This window comes from Acipenser ruthenus, chromosome 6 (assembly GCF_902713425.1).
Source record: "Acipenser ruthenus chromosome 6, fAciRut3.2 maternal haplotype, whole genome shotgun sequence".
Lineage (NCBI taxonomy): Eukaryota > Metazoa > Chordata > Actinopteri > Acipenseriformes > Acipenseridae > Acipenser > Acipenser ruthenus.
The window spans coordinates 2028686-2055388 of NC_081194.1; the positions used below are offsets into that span (position 1 = coordinate 2028686).

The window sequence follows — 26703 nt, forward strand, 5'->3', positions numbered from 1 at the left end:
TTATTGGAGTCTGGCATCTGCATCTACCCACTGAGTGTGTCAATGAGGCAGTGCAGCTGGGGAGCCTTCGGGGAGGCAGCCCTTTGAATTCAGCTGGGGCAGCTTGTTAGACAAAGCAATATATACCAGCTATGGAAATCACTGCACTCGTCTTCCACCGGACCCAATTTACTGACTGCACTCCAGGTACTTCTACTGCTACTTCTTTCAATTTGTTTGCAGAGACAATTTAGGATGTGATAATGATTAAATTACTTCGTGCAGATATTTTGAAAAAATAAAATAAAAAACTATACATTGTATTTGATATGTTTTGTGCAGTTTGTATGCATTAACAATTTAGTGAAAATATGTATAAAAAACATGACACGGTTATTTCCAAACTTTATCCAATACAGCTACAGTATAACATATGAAAAGCTGCCATATTAATGTTAATAGACCCCCTTACATCAACACATAATACAAGATCACGATGACAGCACATACAACAATGCACTGCACTTAGAAATGTTTTCTTCTGAGACTGGATTGTAAACCAAATGCTCCAGAGTGTGGCAAAGTATTGTATATGTAATACACCAATGTAAATATAAAAGGTTAAACTTATTTACTTTTTTTTTATTATTAATTTCTTTTTTCTTTTTCTTTTTTTCTTTGTTTGTTTCAATAAAAACAGACCAGAATATCAATTATCTTGGCATTTTCAAACCACTGCTGTTTCTGGCTAGGGCAATATACAGTAATAGGGATAGGTTTTACATTTCTGATTAATCAAATCCAACTCTAAACCAAATGAATCGTTGTAACAACTGAAATGGTCCGCTGCAGGAGGCAATCGTTGAAAACCCTGTTATTTAGACACTGGGCTGACAGGCTAATAGATTTATCCTTGCAAGGCCACAGAGAGAACAAGAGTGCAACAGTGAAAACGAATATGAAAACATGTCTTTACAACAGCATTTCAACACACATCTAATTCCAATTTAGAAAGGAATGATCCAAGGCAAAACATAAAAGGTGAATTAAACATTAAAGAAGCCTAAACACTTAACAAATGATACCCCTTGGCTTATTCAATTGCAACAGTTGATCAGCATGTTGTAGAACTCGCCAAAAGCCAGACTGCCACATTTCACTCAGAAATGCTGTACGGCCACAACAGAGTTTATTGAATTAAATCAACAACTGATAGGAATTGACTTAAATGAGATAATTCAAGAGCCAATTGAAAGAGAAAGGACATTATTTTCATGAGATGTGGCAGTCTGGTACAGAGGTTACATTACCAAACCAGTCCACACTTTTCTTTGTTTTTTTTTTCTTCAGGGGGACCCTTATGCGCTGATGGCGTCCGCCTGTTCGTTCGTCCTTGATTTTGCACTAATCATCACCAACTTCTTATCATACAAATATTCAGAGCTTTCCATCATTAGCAGTTTAGTTAGTGAAGTGCTCCAAGATGCACTGCTCAGGCCCTTCAGAATCAGAACTCTATCTCAAAACTCGTATGAGATCCAAGCCGATTCGGCCTCTGGCCACGTCCACGCTGAGCACCCTGACCTCCACCTTCTCTCCAGGGCCGAGTGCCAAGCTTCTCCGCCTCTCGTCCCGGGGCAGCTTGGCCTCTGTGATGTATTTCTTATGGATCAGGCCCGATCGGCCCACTCCTATGTCCACAAAAGCTCCAAAAAGGGCAGCGTTTTCCACCCTTCCTGTGAGCACGGTGCCTTGTTTCAGATCGTTTATTGAAACGATGCCTCGCTTGAAGTCAGGTGTGTCAAAACCTATAAGGAAAAAAAAGAATTAAGAAGAAGAAGAGAAGATGAAGCCATTCATTAAATAGAATAAACAACTCCCCCTGGGCCGGATGAGATCCTCCCGATAGTACTCAAAGAAATGAAAGAAGTTATTTACAGACTGCTAACCAAGATCATGCGACAATCTCTTGAGAGAGGGGATGTACGGACAGACTAGAGAATTGCAAACGTAATACTGATCCACAAAAAGGGAGACAAAACCGAACCAGGTAACTACAGACTACAGACTTCCATATGTAAATTTATGGAAACTATAATAAGATCCAAAATGGAAAATTACCTATATGGTAGCAGTATCCTAGGAGACAGTCAGCATGGTTTTAGGAAAGGGAAATCGTGTCTAACTAACCTGCTTGATTTTTTTGAGGATGCAACAGACAATGGATAACTGCAAAGCATATGACATGGTTTATTTAGATTTCCAGAAAGCTTTTGACAAAGTCCTGCATAAAAGATTACTTCTCAAACTGAACGCAGTAGAGATTCAAGGAAATGCATGCACATGGATTGGGGAGTGGTTAACATGTAGAAAACAGAAAGTACTGATTAGAGGAGAAACCTCAAAATGAAGCAAGGTAACCAGTGGAGTACCAGAGGGATCAGTATTAGGTCCTCTGCTCTTCCGAATCTATTGTGTTACATGTTCCCATGTGTTGCTACAACTGTTTAAGTAAGGTGTGTGTATTGTTTTAATAATTTATTTTTTTTACATCTTGACCACTTTTTTCCACTTCTAAATTGCAGAGCTTCCTGGCGGTTTCTATTATATAGCACCAAGATGACCTCAAGTATTTCTCAGAACTACATTTCCCATCATCCTCCTGCTCACTGGTAAAGCCATCTCAGTTAGGGTGTGTTGTTAAATCCACAGCTGCATGCACCGATGTAAAGCGGATTCACTAAACCGTTGTTAAATTCACCAGGAGTTGCTTAACGAACTGTTGTTAAATTCACCGGTGCGTCACCGCTGAAGGAGCAGATTCACCGGGGTTGAGATTTCGTGAACTGCAGCAAAACCAAAATCGCCGCTCCCACTGTGTAAGTTTGTCTTGTAAGGAGATACTATTATCAATGTAATTGTAGATTCAGAGACGCCAAATCTTTTGAAAATGGGTATGGAGTTGTATATTTTTTATAAATATATAATAGCGCTAATAAACATATTGATAAAGAATATCACATTTGCCAGCTTTATCCGGAGTAGCCGACTGAGCTGGTGATGTACAAGAATTCGATGTGAGAGACAGAAGAGATTTTTTTTTCCAGTTACACTTATCTGTATAACCTGACTGATGATTTAAGACCTTTGTACAATATTAAATAGATTTTCACTTTTACAAAGACTGGGCATCACTCCAAAGCTTCATGTTGTACAGTATCATTTGTCATAAAACCATGTCATAATTTAACTAGAACTGAAAGAGGCTTTTTAAAATGCAATTCATCTTTCAACAGTGAACACACATGTTGTAATACATTTCCAATTTGTTTTTATTTTTTTATATTGTAGTTACATTGCTGTGCGAAAATCAACTGGCATAAATCCTGCTACTTCAACAAGGTACTGGATGTTATCTGTCTGATCAAACATGGAATCAAAGAGAAATGTACACAGACAGATTCACATTCAGATTGTTTAGTAGTAGCTGTAGCAATATTAACTAATAATAAAAGATTTAGAAATCTGATGGATTTGGGTTATAAATGTCACTGTCTATTAAAGGGTTAAAATCAAGGTTCAGTTGATTTAACATAAACATTAACATATATATATAAAAATCACGCACACACACCTAATACCAAACTAAAAGGCAGTACAACCAAAATAATTTTTGGTAAATGTATTCAGTGTCTGGTATTATGGCTTTCATCTGTAATAGATTGATATGAATAAATACATTTAAATATCAATATGATAGAAATCCTATCCAAGAAGCTGCATGGTAGACTCCTTTAAATGTACTATGAAGGGAATCAGCTAACAACAAGCAAGACAGGCCTTTTCCCCAAGGATGTGTGTTACCTTGTCGGATGTCAAAGCCCTGTGGCTGAGTCAGGCCATCGATGATGATCTGCAGGGTTGGAACTACTGTGTTTAGTTTCTGAGCAACTTCTCTCAACCCTTCTTTTTGGGTTGCTGCATTCACCTTGGACTGCATTTCCGGCTTGCCTATGTCCTGCAGATTTCCACCAATAAGCACAAGAAACCTAACCAAAAAAAAAAAAAGAAAGGGGGGGGTGGGGAGAGAAACACAGTAAGAAAAAACACAACCCCATAAAAATCTAGCAAAATATGGCAGGATTATTAAAATACATTTCAACATTTCTTTTTATTAGGAGTTGTAACTAAGATTGTAGAAAAAATATATAAAAACGTGTTGCTATGCTTTTACTATGAGAGACTTTAAAAGAGGCGCCCTGTAGTCTATCTATGTACTCCACAGACCTTCAGTTTACCTGTGGTGGCACCTGTAACAAGACAGCATCCTTATTGGACAACATTCATGGGGTGTGTGTGTTTGTTATTAAAGTCCCCTGGCACTATTAGCCAAGTGCACCACCTACTAAACCCCCAAAATCCTACAGATGTTTTCTTTAGAAACCTGCTTTTAAACAATGCCTATTGATGTTTGTTCAGCTGTAATGTGTTATTGGTTTTAATAACTATGGGGCTCATTAAGAAAGTAATCTTCGACTGCAGGTCCTGCATCTGTTGCGTGCATCTGGTCTTTTCAATTTAGGCTTAACACTGAATGGACTTGTTTACTACATTTAAAAAGAAAGCACTGTGGGCACCCAAATGTTAGCAGTGAGCATACAATAGCCTGTGTTTATGCTGCTTTCAGGGCATCTAACTTCTATTTGGAAAGCATCAGTACTCTTGTTTTTATTGCGACTCTCAAAGGCTCTGTTTACCTATGTAATAATAAGCGATCGGGGATTACCTTCTCAATCTGTTGGCAAATAAACTCACACTTATTTTCCCTATTGAAAGGTGAAAGGCATTCAAAAGCATTTACACTATGGTCTCGCTGAGCTCCAATTGTGTACTTGCTAACAGATATATTCACAAAACAAAAAGGAACACCGATCCCTCAGTAAATCTGTTTGCATGATTACAACAGCCATGGTAAAGCTCAGCTGAAGCCCCAGACAAAACAAATAACAATGGTTAAATATTGTTTGTATACAGTGGGTCCTTGTCCTTCACATACTACTACACACTCTCTAGACAAAGCAAAAATGAATTGATCATTGATTGCCACTGCTTTTATTTTGCATTTGATCGATTACCTGCCCTGGTGCTGTACTTCATAAATATACTACATTACTAGAACATGCATGTTTTCAGTTGTTTTTGAAGGCTTTCGTCGAGAGTCTAACATTTTTTGGTTTTTGCTATTTACTAATACAGTTTTCTATATGCATATACTATGACGATAAAAATAAGAGGCATGTTTTCAGCTGTATTCAAGGGCTTTTGAATAGTCTATACATATTTTATTTGTTTGTTGCTTTAAATTAAGTATTCTCCACGCAAGGATTATTGTTGATTATTACCTGTCTAATATTCAATTAGGAGACTGGTTGCTGATGGCACCTCTACAGTCTAGAACCATAAAGCTCAAGGATTTGTCTCAACATATCTAGACCAGATTTACTATAGTACGTGCACAGTAAAAGGGGGCTGAAGACAAGAAATGTCTTTGCTGGATCATAACTTAAAACAGACCACAGATGAGACAGAACACTGTATACAAGAGAATTCCTTCGCAGAATATCATCAATCCCAATTAAGGAACGAATACAATCCGACTAATGTTTTCACTTGAGGAGCGCAGGTAAAGTCTGTGAGCCATCTGGAAGTGTAGCAGGGCATGTAAAACCCTCAGTATGCTGCTGCAGTGTGGAATTCATTGCACAGCTGACTCAGAGCTGTTAACATGCAGTGATGATGGATGTGCAATGCCATGGCAGAATGACGCCAGTGACGGACAACAGCTGTCCAAGCTGCGACTGACACAGCAGATGTAACTTGACAATCCTCATGAACAGCAAACTTCCTGGCTCGCGCTGCTGAAGAATACATGCATTACTAAACTGGCAAATGGGTTTCTGTGGCAGACATGCACTTGGCTTTATAATAGCTCACACAAACACTGGCTGAATTCTGCTAGTTTTGCAATGCACAATATTAGCATTGTTGCAATCAGTAATGTGCTTTGCATGCTTCGGTTCAGTTGAGCTTTTTGAAAAGTCTTCATTTTAAAAATGTAACCTTGCACGCTGCATTGTAAATCAGATCGAGTGGATTGCAAAGCACTGCCTACAGAGGCATGTTTTAAATAGAATATATTATTGAAATGTAATAATGCTACGCTACCCCAATAGGACACCCCACTCATAGGAGAAAGAACAGAGTAGTAGGAAATTACAGTAGTGGTGTCCTGTTACCCAATATTATGCATTATGTGGCCCTGTAGCTGCAGAGATTTTATATAGTACAAATTAAGGCTAAAATTAATATTTGTATTTTACTTTCTGATGTACTTCTGTATTCCTTAAGTTACATGCATCACCCATAAACATATTTAATCTTGTTATATAAAAAAAAAAAAAACATTTTTACTTTAATAAATCTGACTATAGAGGGCACTTAGTTTACATGTAAAATCAATAAACAGCACTGTAGAGTGGAAGTCGTGGTAATGCATTGTATTGATTCACGCTATTTTTAATTGCCATTACCAAATCCCAGTCTAAATGCTTCATTTCTAGGGAAGATAAAGATTTGGAAAGAAAAAAAATCTTCAAGGGTAAAACAAAACCAAGGGTATGATACTATTTGTACAGTATTGTAGTTATACCATTTTACAGCAAACTTAAAAGAGCAAGTAGCAGGGTTCTGAAAAATATAGCGTTACACATCCACACGGGTTGCTGCAACTATTTAAATAACATACCTGTCATTTTTATTTTCATTGTTAACATCCTGACAACTTTTTACACTTAACTTTAAAGTCTGTTTTAAAGCTCTTTTCAAAATGGCCGCTCTAATGCACTGGGGTTTGAGATCTGTCCTCTGAATCACTGCAGGGAAAAAAAAACATAGCAAGTGCTCTGGCTTTTCTGTTCCATACCACATCATGGATCGTTACTGCTGTGTTACCTGTTTGACAATGTGGGCAATAATCCTTACACTATCAGTGAACTATAGCAAACATTTTGAAATGAGCTTTGAAATAGACTTGTTAGGATGTTAACAATGAAAAGAAAAATTACAAGTATGTTATTTAAACAGTTGTAGCAACATGTGTAACGCTATATTTGTTCGGAATCCCGCTATTCACTCTTTTTAAACAAAGGCTAGAAGAAAATAAAATCTGACAAGTAAATAATATATACACCACATATGTGTAGCAAACATGTCCTGCTTTGTGTGCAAGTATTGAGTTTGTGGTACAGTTTTCAGCGATTTTACCGGGGCTCAAATTGCACAGGCTTCTCCCAAGCTGTCTGGTGTAACGTTATATTCCCCCATTTGCCATTTGTATGTTTTTGTTTAAGGTAATATGCATTGAAATGTTTTTTTTTTTTCCTGTAATGAAAAACAGTTCTGCTATGGGCCGAAGATACAGCTTATCCTGTTTGAGTTTCTTTAGGGTGGGACCCCAGATAGAGGCTTGCCAGATGCACCTGAACTTACCAGTGTGCAGGCTCACCCTCTCCAGTGACTTTGTTCCAATGCAATCCAATACACACTGCTACGGCAAGCTTTTCCTAACTTTGTGTCCATGTTTCAATCTGCCAATTACATTTACAAGCGCAGCTGTAAGTATGCTCTTATTAGCACTCAAGTCATTGTATTTAGTATCTTGCTCTTAATTGTACTGTAATTCTTGATATGTATTTTTTGTATACAACTATAAGGTCGCCCTGGGTAAGGGCGCCTGCTAAGAAATAAATAATAATAATAATAATAATAATAATAATAATAATAATAATAATAATAATAATAATAATAATATTATTATTATTATTATTATTTATTTCTTAGCAGACGCCCTTATCCAGGGCGACTTACAATTGTTACAAGATATCACATTATACATTATACAGATATCACATTATTTTTACATACAATTACCCATTTATACAGTTGGGTTTTTACTGGAGCAATCTAGGTAAAGTACCTTGCTCAAGGGTACAACAGCAGTGTCCTCCACTGGGGATTGAACCCACAACCCTCCGGTCAAGAGTCCAGAGCCCTAACCACTACTCCACACTGAAGGGCAGGGACACCTACTGAACCAACTGAAATAAAAGAATTAATGACAGCACATGTGATAGCTGATACCAATCGTCCTTCAGACAGAACACAGCGTGTATCTTGTATTGCATGTTCTACAGTGGGCAGTAGTTTGTAGGATGTTAAACCAAGGTCTTGTTACTCCCTGAGCCTCACCCTCACTCTCTACGCTGGGTAAATACCTGCAGTAAATATATCAAGTGAATCTATAGTGGAGTGGCAGATTAAACGATGTCAAAGTGAAAATAAACGGTGGAAAAAGACCAAGGGTTATTGTACATTTTTGAAAAACATTCTTTAAAAGTGCTTGGTTATTACAAACATTATAAAATGACTGTTGTATTTGCCCTTGATTTTGATGCCACAAAAGCAGTGAAGAGCACCTTTCCTCTTTGTTTATATAACCATTCCCAGCAACACAATTTAGCAGAGAGTATCTGGTTAATTACATTAATGCGACACGATACTCCATTACACCCCCCTGCAGGGCACCATGAAAATGAGTGATGATGCAACACAACTGCCTTCAAGAACAGAACAATTTATGCATCTGCATGTGTGCTGGTTAAAACTGATTTAATACTGTACATAAAACTCATCCAAAATATCATCTTTTATTTTGGCTTGGAGATGTAATAATTATATAGCCTATGTAATATCAGGCTTATTTCTCTAAAAAAAAAAAAAAAAAAAAAAAAAGTATGACATTGATGGGCACTTGCAGAGTTAAAAAGTATAATAAAGTATTTTAAGACATTTGTACATGAGGTTTAGTTGGCATTGCTAATTACTGTATTAACACTATGGAAAGTGGCTGTGTGTACTGCTTTTGTAGAGTCATGAAATAGGTTACAGATTGTTGAGAACCACTCAAGCTTGGGAGCATCGTTATAAAGCAACCTTTCAAATACCACAGTTTGGGTCATTCATTTTAGCCATTCATTCATTAAGGAGGATAAGAGGCCCTGCAATTCCACCCAGTGTCTGTGTACAGTACTGTGAGATCTGGTACGTCTGAGTACTCGTACAGCACATGTCAGCTGGCGGACCGCTTTAAACTCTACGCAGGTATGCTACAGAAACACATACGAAACTATTTGGTAAGTACTTTTTTTTTTTCTTTGCAGGTTGGTGTATTTTTAAACCGCTTTATTAGAATATGATCTTTAAGAGAAATCTAGCCAGGTATGTATGACCTCACTATCAGCATATTTAGTGTATATATATAATCTAATTTTTTGGTTGTAGTTTTAAAAAATAATTGAAATACAGTTGCTACAAAGTAAAATTGTGAAGCAGGTTTAAAATGGAGATTGTAAAACATCATGAACTTATGTAAATTACACCATATTACATCAGCAAACAGTTAGACTGGCACTGTCTGGTTCAGCAGACTGTGTGGGATTCATTTCTACTTGTTCACTAGGATAGAGAGAAGCGCTGTATCAAAGACAAACAGCAATGAGCTGGCCTTTGTTGATCTGAATTAAATACAGCCTGACTGCTTAAGGTTCTGTAAATAAATAAATATCTTCAGATTCAACTGGACACTTATCTATTGTTGCTGGTGCAAGAAGTAAAGACCTGTTACTTTTTTAGGCTTGCTCTATACATTCTATTCAAATCAGCAATGTGTATCGCTGTTATCAACACAGAGAGTTAACTGTAGTTGAACCTACATGTGCAATCCGGAAATGGATTTTGCATAATTATTAAAAATGTGAATATTTGGCTTTTAGCTGAAAGCTGGGGTAGGAGAATCAGACCTCTTCTAAGCAGAATCTGTGAACAAAAATGTAGGGGCATAATGTAAGGGGAATTAAATATTTGATCTAATGGCATAATGCAAGGGGAATGAGATAGCTGATCTAATGGTTTTGTAGATGTGTACCAGCCGTACAGACACTAACGTCAAAGTGTGTAGTCTGATTCATTGATAGGGTCAGGGGTTAAAAAAATACAGCAATGAAACATGTAATTAATAGACGTTAGTAATGGAACTTATCTGAGAGAATCAGAGAACACAGCACTGTAGCAAAAAACAACTCAAAGTGTCTCTAATACCCAAGAAACTGACAGTCATTGATCTCAATATTGAAATAATGGAGAAATGTCTTGGCTGAAAATAAACCCGACATATTAAGCAGGTTCAAAAGATATATGTATTTTTTTGTTTCATGATAAACTAGAAAGAGTATTTGATATTAGTGGTTTATTAATAATAATTTGTAGACCATCTTGTATAATGCTACGTGAGATTTATTCAAAATATGTTCTATCTTGCAGGTACTGCAGAACCACATTAATAATTTTAGGTTTAGCATAGAGTGAAGAGTACCAGTGATACTGCAAAGTGGCAAAAAAAAAACCCCAAGATGCAGAACATCTTGCAGAATTTAACATTTTCCACAAAAAATGTTTTGGTGTTGTTTGGTGAAAAGAGATACAGTCCTGTATTAATTGTGTAACCAGATCCTTTTACAACTCGCTAATTATCATCACAAGCAGGTTCTTATTAACACTAAATACGTTCTGCAGTAACTGACTTCTTTGTGAAAATCAACTACATGTGTAGCAATTAGACAGGAATGCCAGCCCTTACAGGAACTCCAGACTGAGCTTGTGTCTACCCCATCACACAAGTGTTTTCCGATTGGAGAGGGAACACGTTTATTTTTATTGGTTCCTCTACAGAAGTAAATACAGAGTTCCTGGTTTTACATTTCAGTGCCTTCTCTGGAGAGCAGCAGCAGCAGCGTCGAATTTCAGAGTTGCGAGTGATGAAAGAGAAGATGGAATCTTACCCAGGTCAGCTGGATTGGGGTTATGCCACAATGATGCTAGTTATAAAAATAACAAACCCAATTAGTCCTCTGCCATCACATACAATAGCGCAACCACCAATCTCCCAATTAAATGCATACCTGCAACTATATTTGTCAGTTGATTAGTTCAATTTGCAGATTCATTAATTAATTAATCAACTAAGGCCAAATACAGAAAGACAGTTAGTTAACGCAAAACAAAGAACACTATATTCCAAACAGTTCTTTATTGAAATTTGATTTACTGATCGATTGCCAAGTTTTCTGCTAGGTTATTAAGGATTTCAGACTAATTACTGGTAGATCAATAGGAATGTTCTATTTCCATGTGTTCATTGATGTACTCTTCATAGGCTGGAGCTAGTGTTCATTGGAAGCTCTAACAAAGCATAGCTGGTCTGGGAGCATGCAAAGGATAGTCACACATGAGAAATGGAAATATTGAAATATTAAAAGATTAAAATCAGTTGCCTTTCCGTTTAGTAGAAAATAGATACATAACAAGCGTTATAGAATCAAAAAACAATGTGCATGTCAATTTATGTCATTCCATTAAAACAAAATAAAAGCCAAATCTAGAGGGGAAAAAATTCTGTAAAATAAAAAGGAATAACTTTGCCAAATTAAATGCACTGCCGCTAACCAAAAAAAACAATTTGCCTGTCTGATTAAAGCTATAAGTAGCTTACACATACTGCTGACTTTAACTAGGAGCCAAACATATTGAGATTTCAAGTGTAGGGTCAGCACTGCTGCTCTATGACACTTGGAATCCCATCTGTTGGGGTTCAAGCCAAATCAAGATCTTGCTCAATTGGGTGCAAACTTCAACATGCATAACAGCTGAAGATATACTTCCAGGGCTACACATGTGAACAGAAGACTGGATTCAGAAAAACTCGAGCTTATTTCCACAGCTGCTCACTGTTGGTTTAGAAATCTGCAATTACAGTACTGCTCCACTTTGATGGGAACTGGTTAGTTTGTTTGTCCCGTTATCCTGGTGGTGTTTTACAGATAGAGTGGTCTTCATATTTGAAATGACCCGACTTTCAAGTGTATTTTTGCCCTCTTGTAAGTCCTGCACTGTGCAAGGTTCCCTAATTAATTATCAGTATTCCACAGTGTAGCCAAGATGCTTTGTCCCCTTTTAATTTGAAATACCTTTATAAAAAACCTTCACATAGAAATCAGAGAAAGCGTGCTATTTAAAATCTATTTATTTTTAAGCACACTGTGCCAAGAATTAAAGTAAATGAATCAGTTACAGCATGCATAATCTGCCGAATACTTACAAGGAGTAAATGCACCGTTTTAAACTACTAATTCAAATTTAAACCTAGGAGCTAAACACAAGAGTATCAGCATTGCTTCACTTTTCTGCTACAATCTTGGCGTGATGTCCTGCCTCCCCAGTGCTAAACCTGGAATGGCAGTGGGAGAGATCTCTCTGCAGCCGGGGACTCACCTCATGGCAATATCGTATGACTCTGGGTGGATGCAGGTCTGATCCAGTGGGTTGAGCTGCTGGGCAGCGCTGCCTGTTGTTTTGCTCTTGCTCTTCTTGCTGGGTGGTTTCCCAGCTGCCCCCCCCGCACCTGCTGTGTTCGGAACACCCGCTCCGGATGCCTGACCTCCCGGCTCGCCGACACTCTGCTGACTGCTGGGAGGAAAAACACAAAAATACAAAGAGGAACATTTAGTGCTCTCTGTGCTGGTGCTTGTACTTAACACCCTATTACCACACATTCACACAAACAAACTGTCACATGGTGAGAATGCTATGCCGCCATCCACTGCTAGTGTTGTTGGGGGGTCAGGAAGTACAGTATTGCACTTGAACTTCTTGGCAGAAATACCGTACCCAGCTATCCCTGGTACATGACACTGACATTCTGGATGCCTCTGCAAACTTAGGTCGCAGAACAGCAGGAAAACATACCTCTGTAGAAAGTAGTTCTCAGGTGGCATTAACAGCACAGCTGAAGGTTGCTGTTTGAAGTCAGCCTCATGGCTTGGTAAAAGACATCCACAGGGTCAAGGCACAACAGAACCCTCAACCCAATCCACTGCCACTGCAGAAACATTTATTTTTGCATGTATTTGCATCCTAAAGAAGTACTCCAGTAAAATCTTAGAACTCCGCGCTTTGCTGACTTCCCACTAGGCTTTCTTTGCAATAACGTTAGTACACGGAAACCACACGGAGAGGCATGAAAAGATGAACATGAGGAGTTCTACAGAAGCATGCACAAGTGAAATATATTCTCCTGTTAGCCAAAGGTTCACAATCTTAGCGTTTGAAGACTCCCTGATCAAACTTAAAACAGGATGAGGGAGCTGAAAGAGTGAGCACATGTACTTATCTGCCAAGATATGAAGACTGTTACAAAATTAGGACGCAGGGACGGGACACGATAAAACAATGCCAAGATGAATAACACTATAAAGGGCAATACATAGGATTTACATACAGTCTTAAGAATTGTATATAATCCAGCGATACCAGGGATGTCAAACTCATCTGGCAGCAAGGGCCACTTAAGTTAAGACTGTTTGCTTGGTGGGCCACACCATAAAAAAAATAAAATAAAATAATAAAAAAAGTTATACATAGTAATTTACCTGAAAATGTCTATAGAAATTTTATGTAGGGCAATATACTCAAATATAACACTACACAAAATACATTGCCCCCACTGCACGATTCCTAGTCATCAATAAGTATGCAGGCATGGTTTCAATCAATTAATCAACATATTACTTGATGTATTTTATAGTACAAAAATAGGCAGATACAACTAGAAGCAGTTTTCCTAGAACACTGACAAAAAAAACTCAATATCAAATGTAATTTGTTTAAGTATTTCACTTTCAATGGAAATCTCAAACAGTTTTTAAAAAAAATATGTCGGAGTATATAAAGGTGTCTCAATATTGAATTTATATTCCAAAATAACATTTTTAAACCACTGGTTAAAAAAAAAAAAAAAAAGAAAGATACCGGCAAGCTGTGAAAATGCGATTTAGTAAACAGTACCACTATGAAATGTACCTTTTTATGACGTCTGTCTAGACACTTGGCACTTGTTTTCTCACACCAGTATCTTAATATCTGCCTGTATATCCTTAGCTGTGGCCACGTGCAACACAGCAGCCAAGTGTTCATGTGTAAGCCTTGATCCGTCTTTTGATTTGTTAAGGTTCATTGCTGAGAAGAGCTGGTCGCAAAAGTGCTTCCAAATAAACTCAGGCTTTTGAGAAAAAGTTCTGACAATTTGGGGAACTCATTGACTGGAGCATACTGGTAGAAATCTTGCTGTGGCCCTTCATTGAACTTATCCTTGAGGTGCTGTTTGCACTGAAAATCGATCAGCTCCATTTGAAGATCTGGTGGGGCTGTTGTCACAATGGGTTTACAAATAACTAACTGAAAGAGGTTTCAATGAGACTGGACGTTATCAGGTTTGCTAGTTTTTCACTGCAGTGCTTGTAGTCTTCATCATCAAATTAATGTTTGTGTAACTCTTGAATCTCTCGGCACGCAGTGAAGTGAATAAAATTTCGGTTTGACACCTGTTGCTGTCACAAATTCAGCTTTGCCCCTTGGAGTTTCTTGTTTAAAATGTCCATTTGCTTGGTGAGGTCAACAAGAAACGCAATACCCAGTAGCCATTGGGGATTACTTGGCTGCACAAGATGTTTTCCTCATTCCGACATCAAGTCCTGTATTATTTGACACAAGTGAAAGCACTGCTTCAGCACTGCCCCACGACTCAGTCATCGTATATGGGTAAAATAAAAGTAAACCATCATACTGCGATTCCAATTCATTTAACAATGCATGAAACTGAAGATCTTGCAAACCCCTGCTGTGGATGGAATTCCCACACTTGTTAACAAAGCTACTAGGATTTTGTCACGGACATTTGTACTAAAAATCACAGAGCAGTCATGGTAAATTTGTTTAAAATCACTGTAAATTTGTTTAAAATCACGGAGGAAGGCTGAAATGGTGTATGAAGTCACGGGGATGAAAATTCTACTATGTTCTTTTTTAAATACAGTATACCTACATAAAAATAAAATTAGTCTGTCTATATAAGTAGGAAACAAGGCAAATCAATCAAATATTTGTTTATTTATCTATTACGGTTTTCACAACATCAGGTTCAAGTTTTAATTCGGTAAGCTTCACAACGTATATAGGGCCGTAGCCAGCCATGAAAAATGACGAGGCACTTGCCCCCCCCCCCAAAAAAAAAGTTTTTCTAACTGAAGAAAAGATATGAGGACATTATTAAATGTTGTTTATTTAAATATAAAGGTTTAGTTAACAGGGTTTTTTTCTGAATAAGATACTATTATAGAATTGAGTACCTGATGTTCTAAATTGGAAGGACCTGTGTGGTTTTGTATAGAGCAAATAAGTAGCTTTTTCTTTGCAACATTCAAATTCAATAAACAAGAACATAAGAAATTTAGCAATGCCAGAATATTTGTTGTAGACACTATACTTAGTTTTAAATCCTAAATCTATCAAACAAATCATTTTAACAGTGATGTCATTAATTATCCTAAAAAAGGGAAGACAACAGTGCTTGCATACATAAAGTTTTGTGTGATATTAATTATACAATCACATTCCGCAATAAAATTAGCTTAAGCGGGTTGACAAGACAGAGATAGTTTAACTGTGGGAGCTGTAAGCACATCATAACCAATGAGGGTTGCAGCTCGAGCTTTTTGGCTGACCAGTTGATTTGATTGGCTGTGCTGATTTATACTCATGAATATGCATTTGACTTCTATTAATGTGATTGGCCAGCTGCGAGGCTCCTTGCAAACCACAGCCCAATGAGCTTGACACAACCCTCAACTCAACTACCAGTGTCAATAAGGCACTGTCCGAAATAAGCCTTGAATTATCCCACTTACTTCAAATGCAAAAGTCAAATACTTCTAAATACACAGAATGGATATTTAGGGTTTTGGGGTTTTGCACATAACGAGAGATGAAATGCATTTTATTTTGCAGCAAAGCAACGTGTAAAAGGGCCTAAATAAATAATTATTTGTATAATTTTAACCGAGGCATGTGCCTCGGGTGCCTCATAGCTGGCTACGGCCATGCATACCTTTAAAGAATAACGTTTTATGTTCATGTGGTATAGTTTGAAGTTATTTTAAATTTTGGTTTGTTTACAAATTGTTCTGACATAACACTTCAGATTCAAAGGCCTCTGCATTACGCTTGTGACATGATGTCTCCAAATGTTTATCACTGCTGGCTTTACGACTAATTTACCGGTATGTTGCACGTTGAACAAAACAATAAACCCCCGCTTTCACAAAATACATTTTTGGGGTATTGTTCAGTTCGTGTGTGCTTATTTGTGCAGGTTTTTTTTTTTTTTGCAATGTGGCAAAGTATTGAGTAGTGTGAACGGCTATGTTACAAAGTAAGGCAACCAAGCTAGTTCAATATCATTAGTGCAAACGTGAAAAGGGCGTTTGTTTTTTTTTTGGTTGAGATGGAGTAAATTCTTGACACCAACAGAAATCAAGATATCCGTGACACTCGTGATTTAATCCCAGCCTTACTCATTACGTGTTCTACTTCTGCAACTTTTCCACATCATGCCTGTTGATGCAGAATCCAGTGTAAGAAAATGGGTCCTTCTGCATTTCTTTCATTTTTTCCAGCACTCTACCAGGCAGTCCACTCTTTTACCCAGTCATATATGGTGCACCATAGCATTAAAGTTACTATCTGTCATTTCGGCAATACGCTCAGCAACCGTGTTACGAGACAGACTGACGTGAGAAAAATTCTCTCTTTTTTTGAGGGCATACTACATCAGCTGTTTAAAGCATGCACCTTTTAACAAATTCACCATCTGAAAAAAGTTTGGCAGCACATGCAATCTCTTTGCTAGCAATAAAACTGGCATCCACATAACTTTCATTTTTTCATCTCATTTTCAGAAAAACCTTTTGTTGAGACTTGTAGAATATGTTGCTTTGTGCAGCATGCCGTCTCTACTGTACAGCAGATGAATAGCCTACATTTTGGGAAAGTTAGATGCCCTGTACAACAGCAGGGCTAGGTTGGTTCCCAACTACCATTACCAAACTCATGTCCTGCAATATCACAGGGTACTAAATTACTAAGAGGGCTGCACTATATTAGAAGAAACTTGTATTTGGGGGGGGCTGGAGCCGGGACTCCTCCCTTGTGTCATCCCGATAAAATATCTGTCAGTCAACTTTTAATTACACAAAACCTTTGTTTTAAAATGACTACTCACCCGAGGCAACTTTCGTTTTCATCCGACTCAGATGAAGAATTTTTCTTTCAACAAATAATCCACCAAAAAAAAATTCAAACAAATCCACCCGTCCTGCTTCTCCTCCATCTGACAATGCTGCTGCTTCAACCTCTGCTTATCCAGCTGTGCCAGCTGCCATTCCTCTTCGCCGCTCTAAACCCATCAAACCTCAGGATGATTCTCCAGCTCAACATTTTTTTTTTTTTTTTTTTTACATGGACTGGCCCATCGACAAACTCCTGAAAGCTCTTTCAAAAAAGGGTTTGTCATTGAAGCAGGGAGCGATCGGGCTGCTTTATTTGTTTCATACTGCAATTCCATATTAACCAAGCCTGTCTTTCCCCCTCAAAAGTCACAGCAGAGATCCAAACTTTTCAGTTCACACTCTGCCTCTGCAGTACAAGTTTCACTCGCTTCCGATTCAGCATCTACAACACCTCAGTTTTCAATTTCATCTGATCCTTCCTTCTATTTACATTATCAGATTTTTAACGATATCAACCAACTCATTCATCCCCTATCCACCTCCATTTCTACAGTATCTGATCGCCTTGATGCGCTTGATAGCAGGATCTCTCGCTTGGAACCGGCAGCCATTACTTCCTCATCAGTGGCACCAGCAGCAGCGCTCACCTCTCCCGCTGCTTCAGCCATGACCACACCTGTTCTCGAGCTGCCAATCTTCACTCTAGCAACCGCCTCCAGTTCAGGATCCTCTTCTGCTCCAGTAGTTAATCGACACTCTCTCTCTCCTCAACTGAGACGCAATATTATTGAAGGTGAAGACACTACTTTGGTCTCAAATCTTGCAACCTCAGAATTTCTGGATCACAGGGTAGTTGACTGTGGAGATCTGTCTGTTAATCTGTAAAACCTTGGGATCCTCCGCTGTGTAAAAATCTTGCTCTTGGAGAATTTGTGCTTGCATTTTCTGTTTTTCGCAATGTCCTTTGTGAAGTTTATGTTCACCCATGACAAGAACTGGACTCATTTATTTAACATTGTTGATCTCTCGGTTACATACAGCGGTACTTTTTTTTTTTTTTAAATGAGTATCATTAAGCTTTTTTAGCCAAAGCAGCTTCTCGGTTAGCACTGGTGAATACAATGATTGACTGGTCTCCACCCAATCATGATCTTTAATAGATTCTTCAGTGGTCTCTGTGCTAACGCTTGCAGAGTTTGTGCTTCCACTGCCCATTCTACCTCTCTATGTCCAAAAGCAGCCTCCTCCTCAGTAATCTTCATCAGCCTCAAATTATTCTTCCCCTGCTCTCTACAACACCCCCTTTTAGGAATCGTGGGTCGGCAGTTCCTCCTATCCATTCTAATTTCTGGCCTTACTAATGGTTTTTCTACTAGTTTAAAATCCATCCCTTCTTCCTCCATTACTTGTAAAAACCTCCAATCTGCTATAAAAGAACCAGAAGTCCTCGATTCTCACATCAATTCCGAGACCTCAAAGGGATTCATGGAGCGTCCATTTTCAGCCCTTCCCTTCCCTCAGTTCTGCATCAATCCTATTGGAGTAGCTACAAGGATAATGTCAGGCAAGAAGCACTCATCATTGACCTCTCTGCCCCTCGCGGCTCTTCTATCAGCAGCATTAATTCTCTCATTCCCTTGGATCAGTTTTCTCTTCATTACATCACCATATCTGATGCTATCCATTCCATCAAAATATCAGGACGGGGTTCCTGGTTAGCTAAAGCAGACATTTCCGATGCCTTCAAAGTCATGCCTATACTCCATTCTCTCCGTCATCTTTGTGGTATCTGTTGGAAGGAGAAATTTTACTTCACTACTAAACTAACTTTCGGATGCCGCAGCAGCCCTAAGATCTTTGATTCACTCTCCAAAGCCCTCTGCTGGATTCTACTCAATATTAACCACATCCCATTTCTCCATATATCTCCTCCATCAGCCCCTCCAGCTGAAGCACTCTTAGAACTCATGTCTGTCTTCTCAGCAGTCGGTGTCCCCCTCTCACAGGGGAAAACCACCTCTCCAGTTCACTCTCTGGAGTTCATAGGAATAACTTTGATTTGAAGCCCAACTGCCTCCTGATAAACTGGAACACATTCACTCGCTCATTCAATTCTTTGAGATCAACCATTCCATTTCTAAACTGAACCTTCTTTGGGACATTTCAATTTTGCATTCACATTCAAATTTGCATCACTCTTCAAGGTAGGACATTTATTTCTCATCTTCTCGCTCTCTACAACAGCTAAAAATCTCAGCTCTCACATTAATATTACAGCTGAAGCCCGGAAAGACATTAGGATGCGGTCCTCTCTCCTACAGCACTGGAACGGCCTTTATCTGTTTTACAATTACTTAATTTCTGCCCCCATGACCTCTCACTCCAATATGGATGCTTCTATTGGTTTTGGTGGAATTTTTCTAAAAATCAATGGTTCTCAGATGTCTGGCCTCCAGAAATCAAAAATCTTCCTCCTCAGCTTAAATCCACAGCCTTACTTGAAGTATTCCCTATTGTTGTTGCAGCCTATCTTTGGGTATCTATTGGGTCCAATGTCGGACCCTGTCAGAGAATATCACAGACATTTGCAGAGCATTTTTCAGATGTTATAGTAATAAAATAATGACTTGGATCTCATTATTGAGGAGTTTGGTGATAAAACGAGTGATCAGGAGATGACTGATCGGTATGTACGACTATTATTATTATTATTATTTATTTAATTAGCATATGTGAAAGCTATAGCGAACGAAAGGGTGGGTCGTGGCTGGAGATGCCTAGTGAGTGCTTTGTTGATATGCAGGGCCTTTTAAACCTGTTTGACTGTGGAAAAAAAATACTTTTAAACAGCGCGTCTAAAATTAACTGCGCGTGTGAAAATAAATTGGACCTGACGCGCACTTAATAAATTGACTGCAAAGGGTTAATAAAGTCTCTTCCCCCTCTAATTATGCAACTTCTTCGCCGGGTAGTCTGGATTTCAGTTATCAGTAATTTTATTTTGAAAGCCCAACACCTTCCAGGTATCTCTAATAACACTGCTGACGCCCTTTCTCGTTTACAGATCGCTCAATTCAGACATCTGGCTCCCTCAGCTCAACCTTTCCCTCTACCCATTCCTCCATTCATCGAACTGGTTTTCAACTAAATTCATACATTTGCAATCTTCTGTCTTCAGCTCATTCTAAAGCTGTTCTTCCTCTCCAATTATATTCTCCCATTCATTCCGTATAGGTGCAGCAACATCAGCAGCCAAAGTTAAAATCAACCAGTCCTTCCTCAGCAGTGGATTCTTGCATTCGCTTTTCGTTCCTTGATATTATTTCTGCTCAACAAAGTATTGCTAGCATGCCCAGAGTGAGGGCCATCTCTCCGCCAGGACCACCAGAGGTTTCCTCCCACAAAAAAAGGGGGGGGGGGGGAGTTTCCTTTCCGCCGAGCGGTTAGATTAGTTTAATTAAAAATATATATAATAATAATAATAATAATAATAATAATAATAATAATAATAATAATAATAATAATATTAGTAGTAATTAATCACTAACTATAATTTCTAACTAACAATTTTCTCTCCTTTGCTTTGGTGGACTGCTGTGGGGAGCCGGGGGTCCTCTTTTGGGGGCAAGTGAAGCTCATTTCCCAAATTTAGAGGCCGACAACGTCATTTCGCACTCCGAGAGGAAGGTTCATGCTGGTCAGAGGGGACCCACAGCCAAAAACATTACTACATTTTGTTTTTCATTCTCCTGCTTAAATCTATTCATTATTCATTTGCACCCATGCCAGTCTCCCCCTTCGGAGAGCAAAGCTGGCTCCCAACTTTTGAGCTAGTCATTGACTCAACTTATCGAAAGTGGCTCCTGCCTTGTGAACTGTTAAACTTGAGATATATAATGGATATTATCCATTTATCTCATCTCCAATTTCCCTCCTAGCTTCGTGGATTGCCTGAAATTCTATCTATTTTGTGTCTTTCAACTGTTATACAATGCCTTTAAGGGGCCCCCCTCACCCCATTTTGTAAATGATACCCCAATATCAAGGGGCTCTTTCCTGTTAAAACAAACAAATACACAGCAAGTGTGCACAGGTGTTATTTGGTGAGCTGGAGTCTGTATATATCGCTGCAGTTTCCAATGGGGAATAATTATAAATAAAATATTGTGATGTGTTTGTGTTTACTGGTTGTGATTAGTAAAGATAAGATAAACTGTTTCTATTTATTTTCTCATTCAGTTGTGTGTCAGGGGGCTTTTGGTCTCTGGTGGGGTTAAACTGTGATTTCCACTCATTTTCTTTAACTGCTCTACTAACACCTCATTAAGTGATCCCTATTGTATTCCTAATCACTCCCACTTCACTTCTGAACCCTGTAAGAACTCCAGGCAAGCCCAAGACCTTTTCAATTCCCTCTGCACCCCGAGCCAACCAGCTCCAGCCAAGGAGGATACGGTTAGCTAGGGCTTACAGAACAAACAAACAAGCAAAAAGAAATGCAGCTACAAACTGCTTATTGTGTGTATGCAGAACATTAAAAAAATATACAGATTAAAATAAAATAAAGTTATCATGTAATCAAAGAAACTACAATATGATATCAGAAAAGTCTACTGGAAGCTATAATAGTATTTCAATTTAGTTTTGAAAGGCCACATTTTTCCATTTTTGGCAGTTTTTCATGAAGTATATGGAAAACTACAAAATGTTATGTAACTCAATATGTTAACGTAACATTATTCGGCAAGTTCCCTTCGACTTTATGAAGCAAAAATAGTTAATTCTATGGGATGATGCAAACCTTTTGGTTTTCTCTGATCATACACCCAAGAAGGTTTTTATGAATGCGTTTCAAATTAAAATGGAAGAAAAAAAAAAAAGTATTGGACATAGTTGTATATGGGTATACTCTTGGATATGGAGATAGTTGTAGAACACTAATATGTATTGGCCACATTCAACTTTATTGTATTGCTTATATCTCCTTGAAATGAAATGTCAATACTGAGTCAGAAGGTTGTCTTAAGAACATAAGAACATAAAGTTTACAAAACGAGAAAATGATAGGAAATATCATCTATGTATTGTCTTCTCTGTGTTGTCCATCAACATTCTACTACAATTTCTAAATACTGTAGAATAGTGTCCCCTGAAATCTGAAGCAACAATGTAGAAGCAACCGATTTTTCTACATTTTCTAGCAACATGTATACTAGGGTCCCCTTAGCTTTACAGCTAATGTGGGGATCAGACACTGAGGTTTTGGGTTTGAATTGCAGCTTGTCCTCAGACTGTATTTAAATGCCTGAACATAAGAACATAAGAACGTTTACAAATGAGAGGAGGCCATTCGGCCCATCTTGCTCGTTTGGTTGTTAGAAGCTTATTGATCCCAGAATCTCATCAAGCAGCTTCTTGAAGGATCCCAGGGTGTCAGCTTCAACAACATTACTGGGGAGTTGGTTCCAGACCCTCACAGTTCTGTGTAAAAAAAGTGCCTCCTATTTTCTGTTCTGAATGCCCCTTTTTCTAATCTCCATTTGTAACCCCTGGTTGTCTTCTCAGAATCCACAATCCATTATAAAAACAACAGTAATGCTGAATACAAGTGGTACAGACCAGCTACAGAGTCTGCTTGTGGGTATACCATGTCAAGTAGCTTCACATTCAAGTTTTCAAAAAGTTTTTTTTTTTTTTTTAAATGGCCCCTTGCCTTTTTATGATGTGTGCAACCGTTCTGGTTATTATTAGAAACTACTTCACACTAGAAGCCCCGTGGCAGTCATTTTGGAGGTTTTTGGTTTTAAAATGTAATTTTCTCCAGTCGTGTAACACATATGGGGCTGCGTGTTCATGTACCTGTCTGTCCGTATGTATTAAATATTCTCACAAAGCATGAAACGCGGGAGTGCAGAAATAAAGGAAATATATTACATAATACCTAAAAGCCCTGGGAGCAGTCACATTGACGGCCACGCAGAAAACAATTGTATTGTGATTATACAGAACGGTATTCTGCTTTATTATTTTTATTTACCAGTCCGCAATGTGTTTAGCTGTAATCAGATTAGTCTCTACTCTCTGTCTGAGTGAATGACTGACAGTCTATTGTTTACAATCAGTCTTTTGAACGCTGGCCCCTGCTTGCCAGCTGTGCTGCTTTGGTCAGTCAATTAGCATCAGGACTAGTGAAAATAAACACCAGAGACCGTGGAGTTTTACAATGCAAGAAAATATGGAGCTGATGTTTTGGATCAGATGGCATGCAAGTATTTTGTGAAAGCTGGCTCCCGACAGTGGCCTGTTCAGGTGTTTTACAATGTATTGGACCTAGTAGCCATCAACTCCTGGGTACTTTACAAAAAATGCACAGAGAAGAATTTACCAAGGAAAGAATATATTTTACAGTTAGCACAGGAACTTCACAAGAAGCATTTGGAACACAGGGAGATTGCCAAACTAATTAATTACATCTGACTGTTTCTATTATTATTATTTATTTCTTAGCAGACGCCCTTATCCAGGGCGACTTACAATTGTTACAAGATATCACATTATTTTGACATACAATTACCCATTTATACACTTGGGTTTTTACTAAAGCAATCTAGGTAAAGTACCTTGCTCAAGGGTACAACAGCAGTGTCCCCCCACCAGGGGTTGAACCCATGACCCTCTGGTCAGGAGTCCAGAGCCCTAACCACTACTCCACACTGCTGCCCCACACTTTCTCCTTTCATTATACTATTTACAGTGTTTTGAATACAGCAATCAGAAAGATGGCTGCGGGGCTTCTAGGTATGAGTATATCTCCGGTCCTTCTAGTGTTAAAGTCTGTGTTTTTTTCCCGGATTTCATGTAAATCACATATTTTTGTCCAAGATTGTTTTAACCCCAAAAAGTCCATATTTAACAAAATACATGTGTATCACAAATTCAACATTTAATATATACAGCTCTGGAAAAAATTAAGAGACCACTGCAAAATTATCAGTTTCTCTGGTTTTACTATTTATAGGTATGTGTTTGGGTAAAATGAACATCTTTGTTTTATTCTATAAACTACTGACATTTCTCCCAAATTCCAAATAAAAATATTGTCATTTAGAGCATTTATTTGCAGAAAATGACAACTGGTCAAAATAACAAAAAAGATGCAGTGTTGTCAGACCTCGAATAATGCAAAGAAAATAAGTTCATATTCATTTTTAACAACACAATACTAATGTTTTAACTTAGGGAGAGTTCAGAAATCAATATTTGGTGGAATAACCCTGATTTTCAAGCACAGCTTTCATGCGTCTTGGCATACTCTCCACCAGTCTTTCACATTGATGTTGGGTGACTTTATGCCACTCCTGGCGCAAAAATTCAAGCAGCTCGGCTTTGTTTGATGGCTTGTGACCATCCATCTTCCTCTTGATCACATTCCAGAGGTTTTCAGTGGGGTTCAGGTCTGGAGATTGGGCTGGCCATGACAGGGTCTTGATCTGGTGGTCCTCCATCCACACCTTGATTGACCTGGCTGTGTGGCATGGAGCATTGTCCTGCTGGAAAAACTAATCCTCAGAGTTGGGGAACATTGTCAGAGCAGAAGGAAGCAAGTTTTCTTCCAGGACAACCTTGTACTTGGCTTGATTCATGCCAAAGCTGCCCAATTCCAGCCTTGCTGAAGCACCCCCAGATCATCACCGATCCTCCACCACATTTCACAGTGGGTGCGAGACACTGTGGCTTGTAGGCCTCTCCAGGTCTCCGTCTAACCATTAGACGACCAGGTGTTGGGCAAAGCTGAAAATTGGACTCATCTGGGGGTGCTTCAGCAAGGCTGGAATCGGGCAGATTTGTCTTTGTGAAGGACGCACCAATCAAGCCAAGTACAAGGTTGTCCTGGAAGAAAACCTGCTTCCTTCTGCTCTGACAGTGTTCCCCAACTCTGAGGATTGGTTTTTCCAGCAGGACAATGCTCCATGCCACACAGCCAGGTCAATCAAGGCGTGGATGGAGGACCACCAGATCAAGACCCTGTCATGGCCAGCCCAATCTCCAGACCTGAACCCCATTGAAAACCTCTGGAATGTGATCAAGAGGAAGATGGATGGTCACAAGCCATCAAACAAAGCCGAGCTGCTTGAATTTTTGCGCCAGGAGTGGCATAAAGTCACCCAACATCAATGTGAAAGACTGGTGGAGAGCATGCCAAGACCAAAAACCAAATATTGATTTCTGAACTCTTCCTAAATTAAAACATTAGTATTGTGTTGTTTAAAAATGAATATGAACTTATTTTCTTTGCATTATTCGAGGTCTGACAACACTGCATCTTTTTTGTTATTTTGACCAGTTGTCATTTTCTGCAAATAAATGCTCTAAATGACAATATTTTTATTTGGAATTTGGGAGAAATGTTGTCAGTAGTTTATAGAATAAAACAAAAATGTTCATTTTACCCAAACACATACCTATAAATAGTAAAACCAGAGAAACTGATAATTTTGCAGTGGTCTCAATTTTTTCCAGAGCTGTATATATATATATATTTTTTTTTTATTTATTTATTTATTTATTTACACTTAGTGAGTGAACATTTAGCCGACATGTTAAATTTGGGTTTCTAACAAATAAATCTGTAAATTTAAATATATATATATATTTTTTTTTTTAAACCTGGCAATTCAACATTTACCTAACATATACATTTGAAAAACATTATTGTTCACCAATTAAATCTAAAAAAGTCTATCTGAAAAAATAAATCTGGGTTTTCACAAAAAAAATATTTATTTTGCCAGCTAAAACTGAAGCTAACATGCAAGCCCACGCCCATTGACATGTTTGATTTGGCACTGATGCAGAGTTGCCGTTACACCTAGACTTTTAAGAATGTGTTTGTTAACATGTATTTTGCTAAATCTGGACTTTTTTTTTCGGTTAAATCTAGGAAAAAAATACGAGATTCACATTAAATCCGGGATAAAACAGCTGTTAAAACATTTCTGATTTTTTTTTGTTTTACACTTGTCACCCCATACATGGTAAACAGCTTTCCGCTCTGTTCACTGTAGTTTCACTGACACTCGTCACTTCAAAACATCATTTCTCCGGTTGTACAAGTCCTAGAGTTATCGTCAACGGCTAATTTGAAAGGCAAGAATTGGACTAATTAGCATTTATGTATTTATTTAAAATGTTCTTTTTTTTTTTTTTTTTTTTTTTTTTTTTTTTTTAACAGAACTGGCCCATGAGTCATAGTCACATCCCCCACCTTGTGCACCAATGCACTAGATGGAACTGGCTCTTACTAATATGAAGACACTTTGGCTGCCTACCTTACATATGTCTATGGGAGACAACTGGAACTGGATCCTGAACGTCCTGAATAGTCAAAGCACCACAACACAGACAAAACAAACAATATTTCAGCTTTAAA

The 26703-nt window shown here is 38.3% G+C and overlaps 1 protein-coding gene across 4 annotated transcripts in view; it reads right to left on the reverse strand.

Moving 5' to 3' along the window:
* Positions 1-367: 367 nt before the first annotated feature.
* The window catches only part of LOC117411508 (S1 RNA-binding domain-containing protein 1), a 123461-nt gene continuing 97125 nt past the window's right edge, over positions 368-26703 (reverse strand). For 2 of the 4 annotated variants that reach the window (XM_059024821.1, XM_059024819.1), the window contains exons 19-21: positions 12424-12618; positions 3844-4028; positions 368-1787 (exon numbers count right to left, since the gene is read on the reverse strand). In XM_059024821.1, the coding sequence (XP_058880804.1) occupies positions 1495-1787; positions 3844-4028; positions 12424-12618 (673 nt within the window). In that variant the 3' untranslated portion in view covers positions 368-1494. Of the gene's footprint in view, positions 1788-3843; positions 4029-8012; positions 8136-12423; positions 12619-26703 lie in introns of those variants that run through there. The other 2 variants (XM_059024820.1, XM_059024822.1) reach the window with 2 other exon arrangements.